Source organism: Ursus americanus, chromosome 26 (assembly GCF_024610735.1).
Source record: "Ursus americanus isolate L20-20 chromosome 26, mUrsAme1.1.p, whole genome shotgun sequence".
Classification (NCBI taxonomy): Eukaryota; Metazoa; Chordata; class Mammalia; order Carnivora; family Ursidae; genus Ursus; species Ursus americanus.
The window spans coordinates 18,352,700-18,377,674 of NC_142152.1; the positions used below are offsets into that span (position 1 = coordinate 18,352,700).

The following is a 24,975-nucleotide window of genomic DNA, read 5'->3' on the forward strand; positions in this document are numbered from 1 at the left end:
ACAGAAGGGGGAATGAACCATGAGAGACAATGGACTCTGGGAAACAAACTGAGGGCTTCAGAGGGGAGGGGAGTGGGGCGATGGGCTAGCCCAGTGATGGGTATTAAGGAGGGCACGTACTGCATGGAGCACTGGGTGTTACACGCAAACAATGAATCATGGAACACTACATCAAAAACTAAGGATGTACTGTACGGTGACTAACATAACATAATAAAAAATAAAAAAAAGAATGCTGCAATTCTTTAAAAAGTCAGGCCAAGAGGCAAGAGACCTGGTACCAGTGAGATCCCAGACTGGACCCCCAGAAAGATGCTCAGGGCCCCTAATCTCAGAATACAGAACCTCAGAGCCAAAGCTCCTCATCCAAGCAGACGATGTTCTACTCCAGCAAGGAGTGATGAGCCTTTCCATCTAGTATCTTCCAGCCACAAGAGAAAACATACCTTCCTGATTCTCAGGAGTCTGCTGGTTTGATAATGAGCAGTTAGGGAAATGTAAACAGACCACGGGTATGATCATATAAACCCTCATTTCCCATAACCTCATCAAGATAGTAGACGACTCCTGATCCTATTAATAACATCATCATTGTTGCATTAATGGTCTTAATGTTAACGACGATGCTAATAATTTACCCAACGCCCACTGCAATGACACTGCCTTTGCTAGATCCATGAGGACAGAACTCTGCCTATCTAATCTTTTCATCCCTAGCACTTGGGACACAACCTGAACATAGGAAAAGCTCAATATCTAGATATTGAATGAATAAATGAATGGATGAATGTCATGCGTGTTGCCAGGTACCTTAATCACTTTTCTCCACCCTATATCCTCCAGAGGGCTTCACACACAGCAGCATTCAATAAACCCTGTGATGGGGTCACTGTCCCAGACGACTGAGAGGAGCAAGAAGTTACAAGGAAGCCCATTTGGGACTGGTGTCACTCACTGGTCCCAAACGGCTCGGTTAGCCGCAGGAGAAAGAGAACAAAAGCTCCCTAAAGCTCCCTAAAGCTCTACTGACAAGGAGTCAGATAGTCAGATGAGGTGAGAGCCAGGCCCTTCTCACACAGTCCTGGGGAAGAACACGAGGCCTGGGGCCCTCCCCCCCAGAAATCGACTCTGCCGTGAATCTGGCAGCGCACAGAGCAACATCTGCGCTCCGGGCTCCGTAAGAGTGGGCACCCGGAAAACGGACATGGGGGGGCCTTTCAGTACACAGTTAAATGTCTCAGGATCCACATGAAGTACCCACCGGGTGATGTAGATAACATGTATCAAGAAACAACTCATTCGGGATGAAAATACAACACGCCCTGTCGGCACGCGAGGGTCCTGGGGAAGGTTAAACATACATGTTCACGTGTTAGGCATATGCCTCCGAATCCAGTGCAAAGAATTCCAGGTGGAGGGGTTCGAAGCCCTAGGCCGGTTACCTACTGACAGGCCTTGGATAATCATTTAACGTGCACTGACTGTATTGTTTTTCACATGTACAATAAGGCCAGAGCCATCGTTGCCTCCCCTGACTGGGTGGTGTTGCTAGTCAAGTAAAGAGATAAATGGAGAAAATGCCTGCTAACCTGGCACCGTATTTCATCTTTCCTTCTTCTACCTTCCATATTATTTTGCTCCCTGTTACACTACTCAACTCATCCTAATCCATGGGCCTTTCCCCGAGCCGGGAAGGAGAGAGCAGCCGAGGCAGTAGCGAGACTGATTTCCAGCCAGGGGAGGAAAAGGTAAAGAAAAGATATGAAGATTCCCTTTGATGAGGGAAGGAAGGAGCCAGAAGGGAACCAGGCTCTCGCTCTACTCGTTCTGCCAGTTTGCAATCCATGAGCCCACTCTGCTCCATTCCTGGAGCGCAATAAGCTCCCTGCCTTGGTGCCCAGCCAAAGGGCCACCGCGCCCAGCTCCCTCTGTCTGAAATGCTTCTCGGCCCTTACACAACAGCAAAGCCTCCCTCCCCAGCTTCCACCTTCTGCTCTCCCTGGGCTCGCTAGACCATCTCTCGGATGTCAGACAAGTCAAAAACACCCGAATTCCACTCCTGGCTTTGCCACTGCGTGGCCCTGGAAAGATGATTTCACTACTGACGTGTCAGGGAACCGACACAGTAAGAGTCCACAACCCCTCAGGATCCTGAGAGGCTAACGACGGTAAAGCAGGTAAAGGGCCCAGCACATTGCCTGGTGCACAGTGAGTGCTCACTAAATATTACCCACTATTATTGGAAGACCAGCCCATTGCAAACGCATGAAGGGGCACAGCAGCAGCAGCCGGGCTTGCACCGGCTTGTGGCCCAGAAGTTGCTCATCCAGGGACTAAATCAGCCGTGTGGTAAGATCTAAACTGATCCCACCCGAAAATGAAAGAACTCGCTGAGTGGCTTCTTTCCTCTCCCTCTCATCAAAACAACAAGGTATTAATACTACTTTTACAGCTGACGCTTAGTAAAATGACCATCTACCCACCGTTTTTAAGAAACCAAACAATACACCTCCCTATCTCACCCACAAAGCTTTTCCCTTTGTATAGGGTTCCCAGCAGAGTTTCTAAAATGAAATATTAACAGTACTCAGTGATCTCCATTGGTCCAACTTAGAATTCAGAGCAGTTTATGGTAGTGAAAAGGGTCCAACAGTCAACCTCTGAGCCAAGCAAGCAATGGGAATGATGACAATCTCCATCAAGAAATTCCTTCTGAGCCCTTAGAGAATCATTCCAGAAAGAATAACCACACAAGCTTTGTTCTGAGGGAAAACAGCGTTGTTCCCCGCAAAGGGAAAAGCAAGAGATGAGGAAGGAACTGAAGACCCCTGGAAGGAGGAAAGTTCAATAGAGCACAGAGACCACATAAGCGAAATCCCAAAGGCACCCGAAAACACTACAGAGGAAAAGAGCTCAGCACTGAGGTCCTTTCAGTTCTAGCCTCTAGAGACAAAAAGGATCTAATCTGTGCCAACTAAAAGCATACAGTCCTTTAAATTTTTATAAAGATGGTCCCTGTGGCTGAGGGCAAAAAACAGCTCCTTCCCCAGAGTCAGAAAGAGCTAAGAGAAGCTTGGTTGCTCCTACCAACCCATCACAACCCAACACGTGTAACAGATCCCACCCCTGAACCAAAAATTATTTTATACCTCCCAACCAAGATTTTAAAACGAGTCTAGTTCAACAGTTATTGCCAAAGGGAACTTCCCACTAATTAATTACTTTTACATGTTGGTCTCTAATTTATCTTAGTTTCATTCCATTTTCAGCTGCGTTCAGAGGAAGAGACAGAACCCAAAGAAACCAAACCAGATTGTCACTCTCACCGGAACTGAGACCACTATCCCGAAAGGAAACTAGACTTGATTGTGTCTTTTTTTTTTACTGCTTCTTTTAATCAACAGACACGTATTGAACTTCATGTAGTGTCTGGCACTGACCCGATGATGTTAGACCAGGACAGTTCTAGAACTTAAGTAACAGTTTCCTTCTCCTGGAAAGGTAAAGGAGAAGTGGAAGGTGAGAGAACTCTTCCTAGAAAAAACCAGAGCTGGGGTGTCTGGGTGGCTCAGTCAGTTAAGCATCCAACTCTTGATTGCAGCTCAGGTCATGATCTCAGGGTTGTGAGATCAAGCCTCAGGTCCGGCTCTGTGCTGGGCAAGGAGACTGTTTTAAGATTCTCCCTCTCCCTCGGCCTCTCCCCGCAATTCTCTCTCTGATAAAACAAACAAACAAAACAGGGGCACCTGGGTGGCTTAGGTGGTTAAGCTCAGGTCATGACCCTGGAGTCCTGGGATCGAGTCAGGCTCCCTGCTCAGTGGAGGGAGTCTGCTTCTCCCTCTCCCTCTGCCTCTGCTCATGTGCACTCTCTCTCACTCCCTCTCTCTCTCCAATAAATAAATAAAATCTTTAAAAAAAAAATTCTGAGAAATTAAATAAATAAGTAAATAAATAGCATTAAAAAAAAATCCAGGGGCGCCTGGGTGGCACAGAGGTTAAGTGTCTGCCTTCGGCTCAGGGCGTGATCCCGGCGTTATGGGATGGAGCCCCACATCAGGCTTCTCCGCTATGAGCCTGCTTCTTCCTCTCCCACTCCCCCTGCTTGTGTTCCCTCTCTCGCTGGCTGTCTCTATCTCTGTCGAATAAATAAATAAAATCTTTTAAAAAAATAAATAAATAAATAATAAAAAAATTAAAAAAAAAAATCCAGAGCCACTTTCATCATGTTGAAAAAAAATTCCAGGCAGTGATTTAAGTCCATGGTCTAATTTTCAGACAAGATATTACTAAAACAATGTCAAACAGATCAGTAGCCAGTCTATTTTTACAACCCAAATGATAAGGAGGTTCCATTCCAAGAGCAAACCCCTATGTCAAAAAGTTCTGGTAAACCTGTTTCTCCAACCCAGCAAGTCCAGAAAATGTCCTTTCATTCTATCCTAAAAGAAGTGTGTAACTCTGTGTTTATCCACGTATGTGTCCACAGAATTTCATACAAAAACACAATTGTTTCTCAATCAAATGTTTTCTTAAGACCACTGAAGTCATGAGATTAGCTTCACAAACACACTGGGCACATGTGGTAAGGGCAAAGATCGCTTCCTTGCACTCCAGCGTCCCAAAAGGGTTCCATTACTTGAGAGGTCAGGAATTCTCCTCCCTTGTCTTAGAACCACCAGCGATGCTTCTGACACAGAGCCTCCCAGACTCTGCCTGCAGCTCCCTTCCAACTCCAGCGAGAAAGAGAGTATCTGTATGAAGAAATGAGCCACAAAATGAATTCTTTAAAAAGAGTCATTTTTAGCTCCATAATCAGTTTCTTTGACCTCGCCCAACTCACCCTGTTCAGCTATCCTTTTGTATCTGAACAAAAAGCTTTCCAAAGCAAAGCTGAGATCTGAGGACAGACTGGAAATACCGAGTCATCCCCAAGACCCACATCATCTGAAGAGACTCTTCCAAAGAGCTTCCAGATGGGAGACACAGCCCCCTCTTAAGTGACACGGCATACCCATTTTTGGCCAGCTATAAAACAGACATAAACTCTGGTAAAGGTTCTGGGACTTAGCAAAAAAAGCATCAGGCCAGAAAGAAGAGAGCTAGGTTCAGGTCCACCTTTACCTGGATCAGACCATGGGCAATTCACTCAACCCTTCTCCTGCTCGAAGTCTCCATTCCCCATCCGCCATCTCTTTTCACATTTTCCCGTTCTTCCTGGTTCTGAGCTTCCCAACTGTAACATACTCCACGCTGGCCAGGGTCTGTTCTGTGTTGTTCACCACTGCAGCCCCAGCCCAGGGACTGACACGTATCAGGAAATCAATATATACTTGTCAAATAAATGAATGAATATCTAAATGCTATATTCTCTCTGGGGAAGGGAACAGTATAGTTTTACCATGAAGGGTTCAACCAACCTGCCTCTATACCACTCGCTGATTTCAGAATAACCTTAAAGAAGTAATATTTAACTTTCCTGGGCCTCAGTTTTCTCACCTGTAAAATGGGGATAACACAATCTACTTCAGAGGATTACTGTGAGGATTAAACGAGATCCCTGCACGTTGAGCACTCTGCATGGTACAATCAGACAGTAAATGCTAGAAGAGCTGGCTGACATCATTGCTGTAGTTATACTGGTTTGCCTCGAGGCCAGAGTCATCACGGCCACCACAGAATTTCACTCCATTATCCCAAGTAAAAACCCTTCCGAGAGAAGGCTTCCAGTGCACTCTCATTAAAGAATCAGAGGTACTGGAACCAGATGCTCACTCAATACGTACTGTTCCCTCCCTCAAAAGGATGTATCTTTTCAATTAAAGAAAAAGCTGTTATGAGATTGTATAATACATACATTATGCATAAGAAGGCCTTCAGTCTTCCGAAGAATGATGTGATGTGATTCCAAGAATTATTACTATACCACAGATTCACTGAAAATGCTCTTCTCATACTTCATCTCAAAGATCTTAACAGATGACACAGCCTTACAAGGAGATCTTTGGTGTCTGAGGCAGAGACTGAACGGGGCCTGCACTCTATGCTACACGGAATGCGACAGCAGAGCCCTGGAGAAGTAAGAACATTCCTAGAACAATTTAAAGTCAATAGGGAGAATTAATACCTATTCTTCTGAAGCTGTTTCAAAAAACAGAAATGGAAGTAAAACTTCCAAACTCTTTCTATGAGGCCAGCATTACCTAGATTCCAAAACCAGACAAAGACCTCACCAAAAAGGAGAATTACGGACCAATATCCCTGATGAACATGGATGCAAAAATTCCCACCAAGATCCTAGCCAATAGGATCCAACAGTACATTAAAAGGATTATTCACCACGACCAAGTGGGATTTATTCCTGGGCTGCAAGGGTGGTTCAACATCCTCAAATCAATGTGATACACTACATTAATAAAAGAAAGGACAAGTACCATATGATCCTCTCAATAGATGCAGAAAAAGCATTTGACAAAGTACAGCATCCTTTCTTGATTCAAACTCTTCACAGTGTAGGGATAGAGGGAACATACCTCAATATCATAAAAGCCATAAGAAAAGCCCACAGCAAGTATCATTCTCAGTGAGGAAAAACTGAGAGCTTTTCTCTTAAAGTCAGAAGCATGGCAGGGATGTCCACTCTCACCACTGTTGTTCAATATGGTACTAGAAGTCCTAGCCTCAGCAATCAGAGAACAAAGGGAAATAAAAGGCATCCGAATTGGCAAAGAAGTCAAACTCCTACTCTTCGCAGATGACACGATACTCTATGTGGAAAACCCAAAAGACTCCACCCCAAAATTGCTAGAACTCATATAAGAATTCAGCAAAGTGGCAGGATATAAAATCAATGCACAGAAATCCGTTGCATTTCTATCCATTAACAATGAGAAGAAAGAGAAACTAAGGAGTCGATCCCATTTACAATTGTACCAAAAACCGTAAGATACCTAGGAATAAACCTAACCAAAGAGGTAAAGGATCTGTACTCAGAAAGCTATAAAACACTCATGAAAGAAATTGAGGAAGACACAGAGAAATGGATAAATGTTCTATGCTTATGAATTGGAAGAATAAATATTGTTAAAATGTCTATGCTACCTAGAGTAATCTATACATTCAATGCAATCCCTATCAAAATACCATCAACTTTTTTCACAGAGCTGGAACAAATAATCCTAAAATTTGTATGGAATGAGAAAAGACCCCAAATAGCCAAAGAAATGTTGAAAAAGAAAACCAAACCTGGTGTCATCACAAATCTGGACTTCCAGCTCTATTACAAAGCTGTAATCATCAAGATAGTATGGTACTAGCACAAAAACAGACACACAGATCAATGGAACAGAATAGAGAACCCAGAAATGGACCCTCAACCCTAGGGTCAACTAATCTTCAACAAAGCAGCAAAGAATAACCAAAGGAAAAAAGCACAGTCTCTTCAACAAATGGTGTTGGGAAAACTGGACAGCCACTTGCAGAAGAATGAAACTGGACCATTTCCCTACACCATACACAAAAATAGACTCAAAATGGATGAAAGACCTAAATAAATGGATGAAAGACCTAAATGTGAGACAGGAATCCATCAAAATCCTAGAGGAGAACACAGGTAGCAACCTCTGTGACCTCAACCACACCAGCTTCTTGCTAGACACATCACCAAAGGCACGGGGAGCAAGGGAAAAATGAACTACTGGGATTTCATCAAGATAAAAAGCTTTTGCACAGCAAACAGCTGGCAAAACCCAAAGGACAGAATGGGAGAAGATATTTGCAAATGTCTTATCAGATAAAGGGCTAGTATCCAAAATCTATAAAGAACTTAACAAACTCAACACACAAAGAACAAATAATCCACTCAAGAAATGGGCAGAATACATGAACAGACATCTCTCCAAAGAAGACATAGAGGGGCGCCTGGGTGGCGCAGTCGTTGGGCGTCTGCCTTCGGCTCAGGGCGTGATCCCGGCGGTCCAGGATGGAGTCCCACATGGGGCTCCTCCGCTGGGAGCCTGCTTCTTCCTCTCCCATTCCCCCTGCTTGTGTTCCCTCTCTCACTGGCTGTCTATCTCTGTCGGATAAATAAAAATAAAAAAATCTTTAAAAAAAAAAAAAGACATAGAAATAGCCAACAGACACATGAAAAAATGCTCAACATCACTCAGCATCAGGGAAATACAAATCAAAACCACAATGATACACCACATCACACCAGTCAGAATAGCTAAAATTAACAAGTCAGGAAATGACAGATGTTGGTGAGAATGCAAAGAAAGGGGAACCCTCTTACACCATTGGCAGGAATGGAAGCTGGTGAAGCCACCCTGGAAAATAGTATGGAGGTTCCTCAAGAAGTTAAAAATAGAGCTACCCCATGACCCAGCAATTGCACTACTAGGCATTTACCCCAAAGATACAAATTTGTGATCTGAAGGGGCACCTGCACCCCAATGTTTGTATCAATGTCCATAACAGCCGAACTACGGTAAGAGCCCTGATGCCCATCGACAGATGAATGGATAAAGAAGTGGTATATATACATACAATGGAATACTACCATCAAAAAAATGAAATCTTGCCATTTGCAACGATGTAGATGGAACTAGAAGGTATTATGCTAAGTGAAGTAAGTCAATTAAGATAAAGACAATTATCATATGATTTCACTCATATGTGGAATTTAAAAAACAAAACAGGATGAGCAGCTCTTTCTGCCCATGGGTCCTGTCCCACACTGTAATAAAATCACCTTTTTGCACGAAAGAAAGAAAGAAAGAAAGAAAGAAAGAAAGAAAGAAAGAAAGAGAAAGAAAAACAGGATCACAGGGAAAGAGTGGAAAAATAAAACAAGACAAAATCAGAGAGGGAGACAAACATAAGAAACTCTTAATCATAGGAAACAAACTGGGGGTTGCTGGAGGGGAGGGGGCTGAGGGAATGGGGTAACTGGGTGATGGACATTAAGGAGGGCATGCGACGTAATGAGCACTGACTGGGTATATGTAAGACTGATGGGGGCGCCTGGGTGGCTCAGTCAGTTAAGCATCTGCCTTCAGCTCAGGTCATGATCTCTGGATCCTAGAATAAAGCCCCATGTCGGACTCTCTGCTCAGTGGGAAGTCTGCTTCTCCGTCTCCCTTTCCCTCTGTGCAATCTCTCTCTCAAATAAATAAAATCTTTTTTTTTTAAGATTTTATTTATTTATTTGACAGAGAGCACAAGCAGGGGCAGCGGCAGGCAGAGGGAGAAGGAGAAGCAGGCTCCCTGCTGAGCAGAGAGCCCGACGTGGGGCTCGATCCCACGTCCCTGGAAACATGACCTGAGCCGAAGGCAGACGCTTAACCAACTGAGTCACCCAGGTGCCCCCCCAAATAAATAAAATCTTTAAAAAAAAAAAAAAAAGACTGATGAATCACTGACCTCTACTTCTGAAACTAGTAATAGTTAAGTGAATTTAAATTTTAAAAAAGGGGAAAAAAAGCACTCAAATTTCTTAATAAATCTGGCAATGTCACAAGATACAAAGTCAAGATACAAATAATAATTGTTAATTTTTTATACTAGAACGAATATATTAGAAAACAAATTATAAGAAATGTAAAAAAAATTTTTTTAAATAAAAAAAATTAAAACAAAGTAAATAGTAGTAACTCCTCCAGCAGTATCCCCTCTCTGAATTTCAATAACATCCTCTCTATACCACTCTGACATCATCCATCTTATTTCCATGTATTTGTCTTCTGTTATCACTGGACTGTCCTCTCCCTCAGGGCAAGCTCAGTATCTGAGTGCCACTTTCTACTGTCCTCAGTTGTCAGTACATAGGAGGCACGTATTAAATGTCTGCTGAATTAATGATTAAACTAATTTATTCTCAATAGTGCATTTCATTCATTCAACAAATATCGAGTACCTACTATATACCAAACACCGTTCTTAGATGCTGATGAATAGAAGAGGCAAAAATCACTGTCGGACGAAAATGCTGGGTTTTTTTAATTTTCTTAAAGTGACTGCGGTGATGGTTGTACATATCCATGAATACACTAAAAAACCAATGAACCGTATACTTTAAATGGGTGAATTGTATAGTATGTGAACCGTATTTCAATAAAACTGGTTGGGTTTTTTTTTGGTTTTTTAAGTAGGTTCCAAGCCCAGCGTGGAGCCCAATGCAGAGTTTGAACTCGTGATCTTGAGATCAAGAGTCCGACACCTAACCAACTGAGCCACCCAGGTGCCCCTCAATAAAACTGTTTTTTAAAAAAGTAAATGCACTATTTTAAAAAAATGAGATACTAGTGGCCTTCTTTCATTGTAAAATTAAGATAAAATTCTGTATTTTTCTGTAGTTCTGTGTTTTCAGTATTTAACATGCAGAGTCTATCGTTTTTATAACTGGAAAATAATAAAAAGCTATATTAAAAAAAGACCAAAAAAGTCATCTCCCTGGAACAGACTGCTTAATAGGTACCGGGTTTTCACTCGGGATAATGAAAATGTCTGAGAACTAGACAGAGTGGTGGCCACACAAAACTGTGAGTGTACTAAACACCCCCGACTCATTCACTGTCCCACGGTTCATTTTGTGTGATGAGAACTACACCTCAATAAAAAAGTAAATAACTGCCCTCGTGGAGCCTATATGCCAATGGGGAAAAAGAAAGGCCATATTCAAACAATTAAAATATATAGCACACACACCAAAAAACAAGTCAACGGATGAACAAATTGTGGTAGATCCATGCAACGGAATACTACTTCAGCAATAAAAAGAAGTGACCTGGGGGCGCCTGGGTGGCTCCCTCGTTAAGCGTCTGCCTTCAGCTCAGGTCATGATCCCAGCGTTCTGGGATCGAGCCCCGCATTGGGCTCCCTGCTCAGCGGGAAGCCTGCTTCTCCCTCTCCCACCCACTCCCCCTGTTTGTGTTCCCTCTCTTGCTGCCTTTCTCTCTATCAAATAAATAAATAAAATCTTTTTAAAAAAAAATGTCTCTTACAAAAAAAAAAAGTGACCTGGGACATGGAACATGAATGATCCCCTGCTCCAAAACATTACGGTGAGCGAAAGCAGCCAGACACAAACCAGTACTGCAGGACTCTATTTATAAGACACTCTAGGAAAACCAAATCTATAGCGATAGAAAATAGATCAGTGACTGCTGAGGAACCTTTCTGGGGGATGGAAATGTTCTGTATCTTGATTGTGGCGGTGGTTAGACATGTGGATATACATTTATCAAAACTCATAGAACCATACACTTAAAATGCATATATTATATCATGTACAAACTAGATCACAACAGAGCCGATTTTTAAAAGTACATATTAGGGGCACCTGGGTGGCTGAGTCTGCTAGGATTCTGGCTCAAGGTTTTGGCTCAGGTTATGATCTCAGGGTCATGAGATGAGTCCCACATCGGGCTCCGTGCTCAACAGGGAGTCTGCTTGAGATTCTCTCTCTCCGTCGCCCTTTGCCCCTCCTCCCACTCCCATGCACACTGGCACTGTGTCTCTCTTTCTAAAATAGATAAATCTTAAAAATAAATAAATAAATGTATATGTTATGTCAAATGGGGTAAGTGGTGTGAAAAGAAAATCAGGAGAGAAGACTAGAAGTCTTTCTAAAATAAATAAATCTTAAAAATAAATAAATAAATAAATAAATAAATAAATAAATAAAAGTGCGTGTTATGTCAAATGGTGGTAAGTGGTGTGAAAAGAAAATCAGGAGAGAAGACTAGAAGTACAAGGCCAGGGCAGGGGCTGCTCTTTCAAACATGGCGCTCAAGGAAAAACAATGTAGTGAATACAATTTTCTGTGGTAATGAAAATGGAAGAGAAATGTTGTGAACAATCCAAAACAGAACAAAAACCTAAAATCATTTCTTTTTAGCTCTAGAAAGAAACTTTTCTCCCCTGGCACTGGCAGATTTAACTTCTTAATTCACGAAGGGGGTGGGGGGAAGTAGAGAGAGCAAGAAGGAAAGGAGAGAGGGAGAGAATGATGAGGGAAGGGAAGAAGGAAGGAAAGGCAGGGGAGGGGAGAAGGGGAGAGAAAAGGAAGGAAGAACAAGGAGAGGGAGAGAAGGGAGAGAGAGGGAGGAGACAGGGTAGGAGAGAAAGAAGACAGAGAAGACAGAAAAAGAAAGGCAAGCAGGCAGTCTGCCTGTCCATGTGTCCATCTGTCCATCAGTCATAGTCCAGATCTAATTAACAGAGTTGAATGAGAGAGATACGATAGTGCCTATCTGGTCACCTATGACCTATGACCACAAACTAAACCATGGTCACCAGGCAGGACCAGAGAGGGTGTACAAAAAGAATTATGGGATCCTCAAACAGCCTTTACTCACAGACAAGTACAAAAGACAGCTAAGCTTTCCTGGGAATGAAGGCCTCTGCCATCTCCTCCCCCCACCCCCCAGGCTCACTTAACCTCTGAATTTTCATTTTAAAACATTTTCCACAGAGATTACTCAAACTAATAAGGCACATAATTGACATTCAATAAATGTTTATGACTGTTGCTGAGTGATACAGATAAACTGAATTGAGTACTTTGAGAGAAAAGGTTATGAGAGATTACTGAAAACAAGTTTAGTCATTTGGATGACACTCACCAGGCAGAAAGGATTGGGATAGAAAGCAGAGGAATTTCTAGAATAATCTATGACTGCTGAATTGCTCAGGATTATGCTATCTCTTTTTTTTTTTTTTTAAGATTTTATTTATCTATTCGACAGAGATAGAGACAGCCAGCGAGAGAGGGAACACAAGCAGGGGGAGTGGGAGAGGAAGAAGCAGGCTCATAGCGGAGGAGCCTGATGTGGGGCTCGATCCCAGAACGCCGGGATCACGCCCTGAGCCGAAGGCAGACGCTTAACCGCTGTGCCACCCAGGCGCCCCAGGATTATGCTATCTCTTAACTTGAATTCAGAATGTCTGTGACTACATGCAGGAACCAGGCTGTCAGTTCTTTTCAAGCATTCTAACATCTAGAGTCAAATTCCCCGGCAAAGACAGCAATAATTCAGTCTCGAATAGAAGGAAATTGGGGAGCGAAAAAAAATTCCAAAAGCTACCAGAAAGTAGAATCAGCTCCAGTGAGGTCAAGCCAGACAGAGATCAGGTGCTTTGTATGGCTGGTATACCTACTTCTCTGCCCAAAAAATCCAGTCACCACCAAGCTGACCATACAAACCAGTCAAAGAGAGTCTCTTAACTGCTGGCTAAAAGCCACTGGAAAAATGGGAAAATGAACAAAACTGCCTCCCAGGAAACATCCATGTTCTCCTGCCTCCAAAAGTCCCTCTGTATCCCTTCCCATAGCTCCTTCCAGTTCTTGCCTGATATCCTTGTGGGGTTTTTTGGTTTTGTTTTTTGTAAAGATTTTATTTATTTATCTGAGAGAGAGAGAGAGCACAAGTGAGGGGAGGGGCAGAGGGAGAGGGAGAGAGACAAGCAGACTCCCTGCTAAGCAGGGAGCCCGATGGGGGACTCGATCCCAGGACCCTGAGATCATAACCTCAGCCAAAGTCAGTCACTCAATCGACTGAGCCACCCAGGCGCCCCCTATATCCTTGTTTTCTTTCCCTTCTTCATCAATACATTTGGCAGTTCTAACCTCAGAAATAGTCTCATGGGAGCTCCTCCCAAAGCAGGCACGACACCGCCCCACCCCCAGGAAAGTTTAACCAGTTGTCAGAAGCACTTCCGCGCTACGCAATCTCCAGGATAAACTCAAGGATGCTACAGCCAGGAGATTCATCCACAGGAAAAACATATAAGGTCAACTTAGTAAGAAATCTGCCTGTTATACTAACCCTGGCTCAAAAAGCCAAATGTTTGCCCAATTCCAGAAAAATCAATCACTTTAACGAAGTAACAGACCAGAAAAAAGAGAATCACACACAGGAGGTAACTTGAAACAGTTAAAGACAGGTTCCCTGAAAAGCTGACTCACAGTGGTTTTGATGGCTTATATGGGTCAAATTTTAAAAAGCCCTGTACTAAACAAAATAGCCTCCCAAGTTAAATGCCAGGACCCTGTTAGAACTGAATGAGCCCAAGGCTGAGAAAGCTTAGAAGATGCTGAGCAGAAACCAGAGGCACAAATAGGGGCCCTTTCCTCCTGTTTGCCTGAGTCATCCTCAACCCTGCATTCCCAGTAATTCCATACAATCCCTTCCCCCGACTATTACCAAGCAAAAGGGGCTTTTCCTTGGGTTTCTAGGAGTAAAAAACAGTGATGGGGGAGGGAGCCTCTGCTACTCAGCCAATTATTACTTATGATTTTGACAGCTCCTAAGCAGATCTATGTGGGGGGTTTTTTTGCTATATTTTCTTATACGGCACCCAAGAATTAATACTGCAGCACATATACCCACGTACTGACCAGAACTTGCCCAAGGGCTAACCAGCCACAGCACCAAAACTAGTCCTTACACTGTAATGGTCTGGCCATATGCAGAGCAAAAATGGGGAAGTTCCACAGTTTAGACTGATTTCCCTGGCTTATGACCTATTGGCCAGAATTAAGTCCTCAAGGGTTTCTGCCAGCCTGTCTGTAAGACCAAGCCCCAGCAGGGTACCCCAGACCACAAGGCAGAGGACAGGGCCATAGGGGTCACTAGCAGATTAAGTCTAAGACAGAAGGGGCACAAAAATGGGGCAGACCAGCAGCCGGTTTGTGGTCAAGGGTTCCCATACAGTATGAAAACATGCTCTGCTGGTTTCCATTCCAGAATCTCACAAGAATAATGTCTCCTTTAGCCAATTAAAAAAAAAAAAAAAAAAAAAGCCAAGTCCCAGTATTTTGAGCCACACTATTCTGGGACTGTAAACAAGTGAAGCAGCCAAGCAACGTGATGGGTCTTCTTAAAGGACCGGTCTCAGTGAGAGGAAGTCCACCACTATGCTGAGAAGGAATGAAGAAGGCTCACTTTGGCTTCCCATTTCAGAGTGGGCCAAGACTGCAGACTTCTGAGTCAAGGAAGGCCTGCCCCGGTGGACACTTTCCTAGCTTCTCATTGACTGTTCCTGGGTCACCGGGCTTCCCTAGCACCTTGCATGTTCAGTAGGAGAGGACTTCCCTTGAGGAGTCTTTGGCATGAGCAGCTCCTAGGCTCTCCTAACGTCCTAGTCAGGGGTCAGTGATCATGAAGGGGGCAACAGGTGAAATTTCTCATCAGTTTGCTACTCTACTTTCTCTGAAAGAAGACATTCACAGGAAGTTTGCAGAAAAGGGACAAAGAAGAGAATGGGATGGTTATGAAAAAAAAGAAAAACTTATATGGGGTTTAAAGATATACATACAAATAAAAAAAAAGACTTGTTCACTTTTTTCTCTGATCAGTTAAACATGCAGGTAAGACAGAATGTCTGCATCCCTCACAAGACACAACAGATAGGATAATACTATCCTCTTCCTCCACTAAGAAATCCGACTGTCAGAACTTTACTCTTCTAACCTTTGAGTTATTTGCTAAGGGTGTTGTCTCTAAGTTCAAGAGCTTATGGATGACTTATCAGTGTGGATCATTTACGTGTTATGGACTCTAAATAATGGACCTGCGAGTCCTCTGGTTTTCCTAGCACAGTTCCACTGAGGCCTTGAAAAGTCAACGAATACAACACAGAAGAAAGTCTAACCATGTCACTGGAGAGGCTGCAAGTATGCCAAAAGAGAATACTGATTTCAGCTACATTACTTCTGGGGAGCAAAGAGAACCAAGAGAGGGAGGAAAAACTGGTAAATAGGTTAAACTTTCTATCCCTGGTATGTCTGCCATGTCACCAGAATACAGATCTCCTATTAGAACAAACCTTCATCTGTTAGATCAGTTTCCCAATCACAGCACAACTGACATTTTGTACCAGATCATTCTTTTTGTGGGGGGCTGCCCTATGTGTTGTAACATATTTACCAACACCCTGGCCTCTACCCATTAGCCACTAGCACAACCCCCAGTTGTGACTACCAAAGATGTCTCTCAACATTGCCAAATGCCCTCTGGGAGAGCAAAATCATTCCTGGTTGAGAACCACTGTGTTAGATAATACCAAATGAGATTAATTTAACTCTTTATTGTACAAATCAGGTTTGAAAGACTTTTAGCTTTATCAAATCAATGAAATACAAGGTATTATGCAGGTGAGATCTGCACAAACGAAATACCAAGGAGTCACCACTGAGAGTTCTCTCATTCCTCACCCTCCACTCTGTAACAGCATTCCTGTTTTACATCAAATTTTGTCCCAAATTCATCAGTCTTTCTTTTTTTAATAATGACCAGTTTATTAAAGGGTATGATAAAGGATACAAATCAACAGCCAGATGGAGATGCACAGGAAGAGGTATGCGGAAAAGGCGAAGAGCTTCCATGCCTTCTCCAGACACGCCACCTTCCCCAATGGCCATGTGTTCACCAACCTGGAAGCTCTCATCAGTGTCTTTCCACCTCCATGGTAACACCAAATCGAAGCCACCTCTCACCTTATCTTCTACAATGGCCTCCTAAGTGGTCTCCCCGCTTTTCCTCTTGCCCCGCCCCCACCAGTCACTACAATCTAGTCTTCACACCAAAGCCACTTCTTGAAAACGTCTATCGGATCATGTGACTTCCTACCATAATACAGTCTGGTGCTTCCCATTACACTTAAAACCCACACTTGGGGGTGCCTGGGTGGCACAGCGGTTAAGCGTCTGCCTTCGGCTCAGGGCGTGATCCCGGCGTTATGGGATCGAGCCCCACATCAGGCTCCTCCCCTGGGAGCCTGCTTCTTCCTCTCCCACTGCCCCTGCTTGTGCTCCCTATCTCGCTGGCTGTCTCTATCTCTGTCAAATAAATAAATAAAATCTTAAAAAAAAAAAAAAACCCACACTTGTTTCTATGGCCTGCAAGGCCCCACATGATCTGGAACCCATTTACCTCTGTGCTTCTGCCCTTGCCACTCTCTGCCAGCTCCCTCCAGACACACTGGCATTCTTCCTATACCCCAAACACACCATCCACCTTCTATTTGTTCCCACTGCCCTCTGCCTGGAGGTCTATTTCCCCAGGTAGTATTATCCTTCAGGTCCTTGCTCAAAAGTCATCTCTACAATAAAACCTTCCCTGATAATCCGGCACAAGTAGCTTCCAAGTCATTCTCGCTTAATACTACACCTGAGCCATCTTTTTACACATTTTACACGTGAGAACTCCACTTTCCCTGCTTGAAAGGTAAGTCTATGAGGCCTCGGATCAAGTCTTATTAGCCATGTATCCCTGAAACCTAGAAAGTGCCTGGCACACAATATATGCACAATAATTGTGATCAATTAATGAAGGCTTTTGGCTAACAGACCAAACGTGTCCGTTTAAGAGCCACAAATGAATTCCTGCTTCTGAAACCAAAAGCCAGTCTCTCCTCAAATTTAGCACTACAGTACACACTCAAATGACAAGGTAATGACAAAATTCACACTTCTAAAAGAAACGTTTTTGTTTCTAAAAGGAACTTTCAGGTTTTCCAAAAGAAAATGAATAATATTCAAACCATAAGCGACAAATCTTAGGGGGCTCTAGGCCAAAGAATTTGAGAAAACCACACATAAGTGACAGCCTACAAGCTTCTAAAATAATTCCTATGTACAAAACTGAAAATGGTCAAAACCCACAAATGCCTAGAAACATAAAAAGAAAAACAAAGATGGAGCCTCACTCCCAGAATCTTTACTACTGTGAGTGAACAGTTCTTCAGTAACCCCGTTTTGCATTGATACAGAACTCTGTTTTAGCTGCTCTTCACAGCAGCCCGGAGGAACTGGTGAGCTGATGCTACTTGGCCATATAAAGCTCAATCAGAAAGCTTAAATGACTTGGTCAGGGACAACTGGAGTGTCACAGTTACAGCAAGGATTTTAGAGCCAGACGCTTGTGTTCAAATCCTCTGCCACTTACTGTAACTTGATCCTGGCAAGTTACTTCATCTCTGTCCTTCGGTGTCCTCACCCATAAAACACAACGCTGTAAATGAAATGTTTGTGTCCCCCCAAAATTCATGTTGAAATCTAACCCCTGATGTGACGATATTAGGAGGTGGGGCCTTTGGGACGTGATCATGTCATGAAGTGGGGTCTTCATGAATAAGATTAGTGCCCTTATAAAAGATTTCTAGAACTCCCAGCACCTGAGGACACAGGGAGAAGATAAGATGGCAGTCTGTGAATCAAGAAGTCAGTCATCGCCAGACACTGAATCTGCCAGCACCTTGATCTTGGAATTCCCAGCCTCCAGAACTGCAAGAAATAAACTTCTGTTGTTTATATGCTACTGAATGGTATGTAATAAAATGGCACATGGTATTCTATCATACACAGAAGCCCAGACTAACTGTAACTTACTTCACAGGGTGTGGTAGGCTGAAACTGCACCCCGTACTCACCACATCCTAATCCCCGAGACCTATGAATATCTCACTTTATGTGGCAAAAGGAACGTTACAGATGTGCCTGCATTAAACACCTTGAGAGAAGATGGTGCTAGATTATCCAAGTGGGTCCAATGTAATCAAAGTGTCCTTGTAAGAGGGAGGCAAGAGGGCCAAGAAGGAGGTATGACAACAGAGACAGAGCGAGGGACTGGAAGATGTTACATTGATCTCTTTGAAGCTAGATGATGGGGCCACAAGCCAAAGAATGTAGGCAGCCTCCTGAAGCTAGGAAAGATAAGGAAATACTCCCTGAGAGTCCCATAAGAAACAGAGCCATACAGACCCACTTTAGGACTTCTGACCTCCAAACTCCAAGAAAATAAATCTGTGTTGTTTTAAGCCACTAAATGTGTGGGAATTTGCCACAGCAGCAATAAGAAACTAATAACATAGTTATCATCAGGATATAATGAGCTCATACATATAAAGTGCTAAGAACAGTTTCTAACAACCATAGTAAAAGCTCTTCAAATTTTAGCTATTATGAGTCAAGATCAGAATGCAGGGGACTCACTGAAGTACTTCAGAGGCTAAGAAAATGAGGTTCAAAAATTTGTTACTATCTATCTAAATTTAAAATGCACACATCCGGGGCGCCTGGGTAGCTCAGCCAGTTAAGCATCTACCTCCAGCTCAGGTCATGATCCCGGATCCTGGGATCAAGCCCCACATCATCAGGCTCCCTGCTCAGTGGGCAGTCTGCTTCTCCCTCTCCCTCTATCCCTCCCCCTGCTCATGCGTGCGCACACGCTCATTCTCTCTAATAAATAAATATTTTAACAATAAAAATAAAATATATAAAATAAAATGCACACATCACCTGACAAAGAGATTCCATTTCTAAATAGATTCACAGAATATTCAACATATCCTTGTTTGTAACTACTCAAATATCCACTAACAGGTTCAAATTATAGAAAACCCATTCAACAAAATAGCAGGCAGCCTTTAAATAATGAGGTAGACCTCAATGTACTGATAAGATGTACTGATATACCAACAAGATGTATCCTTTAGTGAAAAAAAGCTCAGGGACAGAACAGTAAGCATATCAGATTTCATTTTTGTTTAAAAATAAAAAGGATACATACATATATTAATAAGTACATGTCATAAAATTCTAAAAGAGCACACAGTTCGTTGTTCACGGTGATTGTTCTAAAGAAGGAGACTAAGGGGATGGAGTAGAAGGGAAACTCTTGCCATCATATGTCCTTTTATGTTATTTTAGGTTATAACTAGGTATGTGCATGATACCCATTTTTTAAAAACTAAAGTTGAGATGTGACATCACTGACCTATCAACAGGTATTTATGCGCTGACAATGTGCCTACCACCGTACATGACACAGGGCCTAAGATACAGTCGTGCTCTCCAGGAGTTCACGTGCTGGCTGAATTTATAATCTAGATTCGTATTAGACAATCATCTAATTGTTTTGGACATTCACATTAGAAAACAGAACCCAGGGGCGCCTGGGTGGTGCAGTCGTTAAGCGTCTGCCTTCGGCTCAGGGCATGATCCCGTCGTTCCAGGATCGAGTCCCACATTGGGCTCCTCCGCTGGGAGCCTGCTTCTTCCTCTCCCACTCCCCGTGCTGTGTTCCCTCTCTCGCTGGCTATCTCTCTGTCACATAAATAAATAAAATCTTTAAAAAAAAAAAAAGAAAGGAAGAAAGAAAGAAAGAAAGAAAGAAAGAAAGAAAGAAAGAAAGAAAACAGAACCCAACATTTTCTCAAAGTATTTTTCCACTGTGACTCTGGGAGAACAAATCACCACTTAAAAAGAATAAATTCTATGTGTAATCCATTAGTCCCAACCAGTGCTGCTTAAGCTTCAGAAATTGTTACTTCTCGGGAAGGGGTCAGTGTTTAAGAAGGAAATCAAAACGGGAGGAATCTTTACAAACCACCCAATTACATACATTACTATACACTGCAAGAAAAAAGATGAACAAGTATCATCTCTGGGCAGTTGGATTTGTCTTCTTCATCACACTTCCGTATATTTTCCTAATTCTCTACTAAAGAACATGTATCAATGGCACAAAAAGAAAAAATACACATCTTCCTCCCCTCAAAAGATATTCTTTTTGGTGCCGACGCAACATCCATGAGGATTACTGGTTCATCCCAAATCTTCCTCTCGCTTTACAAAAGTGACAGCAATCCGAAGTATGACTTTCCATAGGGTGAACTGGTGGCAAAACCAACAAGAATCATCCAAGTCCAAGTGCTCCATTTATAAAACATTTAGGCAACACCGCCACCCAATTAGAGCATAACCATAATGAAGACATTATTGCTAACGAGGGAGGCAGACTGGGATCTGGGTCACTCTTCCATAACTCCATTAGTCCCTCTCAGCCAATAAAGAAGTCTGTGTTAGCAAAGTATTTCGCTGACAATGGAATCATGATGTAATGCATTTCCATAACCTTACCAAGGAGGAAAAAGAGCTGAAAAATTCTTAGCGGGCAACTGGAGAATTGTCAAACAGCAACTTACAAAGGTTCTCCCCCAACCTGGAGACTTGAGGAGTCATCACTGCTGAAAAGTACCGAGTCGATTTACCACAAATACCCCATGACACTGACAGAAACAAGGAGCTGGTACTGGACACTATGTGCCAGACCCTGTGATAAGGGCCCTTCCATTTCCATTCCTTACTCTCTCTCTCTGAATCTTCTCAACTACTACCGTGAAATACAAGAGAGACTGAGGCACAAAGCTCCAATCACTCTCCACGGTTACACACTCAGTGAGTGGGGAAGCGGGCATGGAATTCAAGCAGTCTTCACTCAAAAGCATGGACATTATACTACCCTCACCGGAAAGTACAAACGTTATACCACCCCTTCCCCAGTCACCCCTGTCACACGCCACCATCTCTCCAGCTTGCTCCCATCACACGTTACCCTTGCCCCAACTCGGAAACCAATCAAATAGTCTCCAGTCCTGTAACGGCAGGTGCCCTCACTGGCTTTTCCTGATCAGCTTATACAGGAAAAGAAGAGGCCATCTGGGCAGAATACTATCCTTATCAAAAGGATAAGACCACCCCCTCTCTAAATTGAGCTAGCACGTTTATGACTTACTGCCTGGCACTCCCAGGGGACCCACTGTGTCTCCTATACTGCACACACAGCCCCTCGCCAGGCCCAGTTATTCACAACTTGCCAAGCACTCTCACTCAGAAAGCTGAGCTAAGTCAGGTCTCCCTCACGACAACCCCAATAACGATAATAACAATAGCTACCATCTTCTGAGCACTTGTTATGCAACGGGCTTTACAAACACGGTTCCATTTCATCCTCACAACCACACGATGAAGTAGGCACTGTCTCCAATTCATAGGTAACAAAACTAAGGCTCCAAGAGATAAAGTAATTCAGCCCGAGGTCACACAACCGGTAAGTGACGAAATCTGACTCCACGCAACTTAAGTTTTCAGGGGTTTCGCCCTTTAAGGATCAAAATGTGAGCTCTTCTTGGACTTTTCCTTTTGAGAGCTACCTTCCAACAAGAGATCTGCTCCACGACCACAGGACTCCCACTTCACCCACAGGCTCACCTGAATTTCTTCATTTTCATCTACTAGGAGGAAACTCACAACCTTCTCAGTCATCTTCTTCCTCCTGGTCTCCTCATCCAGCTCTTCTTCCTCCAGTAACCCCTGGACCTTAGTGACATGGTACACAGTAACGGGGTGTCTCCTTTTGTTACCCCCGGAATGAGTCCTCTTCTGGCACTCCAGGCATAAGTTGATTTTACAGGTCTGGCACCTCACGGCTGCCCTCTGCCTAATACCGGGCGAATGCCCATTGGTGCCCTTGCAGGGATCACAGTAAGGGACGTGGCCAGGTTTGAGTCTTATCCGCTCGTGGTTTCTCAGGCGCTCCTGCCGATGGAGCTCCTCCTCGCAGCGGAGACACTGCAGACTGCAGCACTCATCACACTCAAAGACCGCTTCGTCAGTCCCGCTGCAGGCGTAACTTTCCTGGCACATCAGTCCCGGATTCAGGCCCTTCTCTGCTGGGGAAGTCTGAGCACTCATACTCAGATTGGCAAGGAAATCACCCACCATATAACAGTCCCTGGGCTTTCCCCAGGACTGAAAACAAAGGCTTTGAGTCTGAGGACTGCAGAGAACTTTCACAGGATTCTGAACACCTTAAAAAACAAACACAAACCTTCGGTGTCCTATTAGAATTCTTCACACTCACAAATGTTCGAATTTTTAATTTTCTGCCTCCAAGATTCCTATATCAGCAGCAACGTTGATTTGGTTTGATGGTTTTATCCTCCAATAAAGTGCAAGCAAAGTTTGTGGTCAAAATTAACTTGAAAGGGTCTCTTATGGCTATTTGAGAGAGATTTGATAGGTTCACTGAGGTGGGCTCTTCCGTTGGGCCTCAGCCACAAGGTTTTGGTAGTGAAAGAGAGTGGTCAGGAGCTTTGCAATATAATCCAACCTCAAGTCAATATTTCAGGGGATACCTAGAATAGAGGAAGGAAAAGGATTTCACTAATTTAAAAACAGAAGTGCACCTTTAAAAAAAAAAAAAAAGATTGTGGTTAAATAAGAGGCCAGAACTCCTGAGAGAAATCTCATTCTTGCTTGTAAAACTTACACAGGCTACTTCTGACCCTAGAAATTTCTTCTCAAAATCATGGGCAAGGCTCCTCCCTTTGAAAATAGCCACTACCTCTAGGCCCAAGGCATTTCAGAGACACTGTCTTTTCATTTCACAGATTGAAATTCTCTGTTCATCCAGTTATTAAATTCAGAATCAAAATCATTTAGCAAATAGTCCTTGGAAGGACAACCCTCTGCGCTTCCCTAACCTGCAACACACACTTGTGAGGTGAATAAAGAGGCCTGTAAAAACCTAAAGAAATGAGCTCCATCAAAGTCTTTGGCAGATCTGCTTAGGTTGTTTCAACTCTAGACAAATGCCTATTAAGGACCGTAAGCCTGAAAACCAAAGTCACCACGTCATGTTCAAAAACAATAAAAAACAATTATTGCACTTCCTTTTGTCCCTTCTCTAACTGCAAAAAAAGGGAGCAACAGGAGACAGAATTCCTCCTCTAAGGCCCACTGCAAAGCCAGGCCTGCAGTGAGTTAAAACAAATAATTTTTCTCTTTGTCACTCAAAAACTAACTTAAAAATAACTTCAAAAAGAAAAAACGAAAAAAAAGATAACTGGGGCAGGAAAGAGGCTTTTGTCACTTCTACAATTATATTCTTAACCCCTCTTAGCCTTGACCTCCACTCTAATACCCCAACCAAATGTAAAGTCCTCCTTACAAATATTCACTCCTCCCCCTAGTAATCAATCTATCAATCTTATTTTTAGACGAACAAGGAAGGCAAAGGAGTGACTAGGAAACCTTATTTACACCCTAACCTCAGCCATGCCCAACCAGCTCCCACAACGGAAACAAAAATCGAAATTTGCCACAATTCAGAAAAATATAAAATCAACCTTCAAAAGAACACCGCACCGCCCGACCGGCCAAGCAAACAATCTGCCCACTAGGGCCCCTGCCTCGACACCTCTCTCCAGCCGCGGATTCCTCACCCTTCCTTCCTCCCGGGCAACACCACCACAACCCGAGGGGCACGAGCAGAGTCTAAACAAAGAAGGTCCCCCAAAATCCGCCCCCAAGCTAATAGAGGCCAGAGCCGAATCCATTGTTTATACCACCCCACCCCCACCCCAGCCGCACCCGCCCCCACCCTCCCCCCCAGGGGCAGCCAGAGCTCCAGGACTATCGCTCGCCCCGCGCAGGGCCGTGCCCTTCCCTCCCAGCCCGCGGCAGCCCGGGGATCCCACCACTGAGCGGCTCGTACGCGGCGAGGCGGCGTCGGGGGACCGCAGAGAGCCGGCGGGGGCGGGGGCTGTTCCTCAGGGCACCGGTGGATCCATCCTCATCTCCATCTCCGCACCCCCCTCCTCCTTCTCTGCCTCCCGGGCTTCCTCCTCTCCTGTTGTCAGTTGGGATCAGCTGATCGGAGTGAACTTCTCCCAGCTCAGACTACCAGGAAGGCGTGAGCAGTGCAGTCCAGGGAGAGACGAGAGAGAGGGGGTGGAGTCCTACACCGAGGGCGGAGAAGGGCGCGCACAGCTTCCTGGGAAATGTAGTTCCACGGACGTGCGTCTTTTCCCCCCATCCCGGAAATTAAAGCTCTGAATGACTACAACTCCCAGGACAAAAGTCAGCTCTTGGGAGAAGGCGGTGAAGACAGGCCGCGGAGCATTTCGGGACTTGGAGTTTCTGCGTTGACTGCGGTGTTCGAAGGTTTTAGCGCGTTGTTTTGGGTAGTGGCCGGAGAGGGAATGGCGCTAAATTAGACGACTGATGTAATATGTAGTATAGTTAAGGCAAATAATTCGATTTCACGAACCCATATTGCACACCATTCCTTCAAAAATGTGTAAAAACAGGCAATCTCCTCTTCCCTGGTTTCACCCTGCCCAAGTTAG

At 43.8% G+C, this 24,975-nt stretch overlaps 1 protein-coding gene across 2 annotated transcripts in view; it reads right to left on the reverse strand.

Annotated features, from left to right (window-relative positions):
• ZFYVE1 (zinc finger FYVE-type containing 1) overlaps positions 1–24,570 on the reverse strand; it is a 55,737-nt gene extending 31,167 nt beyond the window's left edge. The window contains exons 1-2 of one of the 2 annotated variants that reach the window (XM_045807882.2): positions 24,342–24,570; positions 22,055–22,980 (exon numbers count right to left, since the gene is read on the reverse strand). In XM_045807882.2, coding sequence (XP_045663838.1) covers positions 22,055–22,567 — 513 coding nt within the window. In that variant the 5' untranslated portion in view covers positions 22,568–22,980; positions 24,342–24,570. Of the gene's footprint in view, positions 1–22,054; positions 22,981–24,324 lie in introns of both variants that reach the window. The other variant, XM_045807881.2, reaches the window with a different exon arrangement.
• Positions 24,571–24,975: the final 405 nt, after the last annotated feature.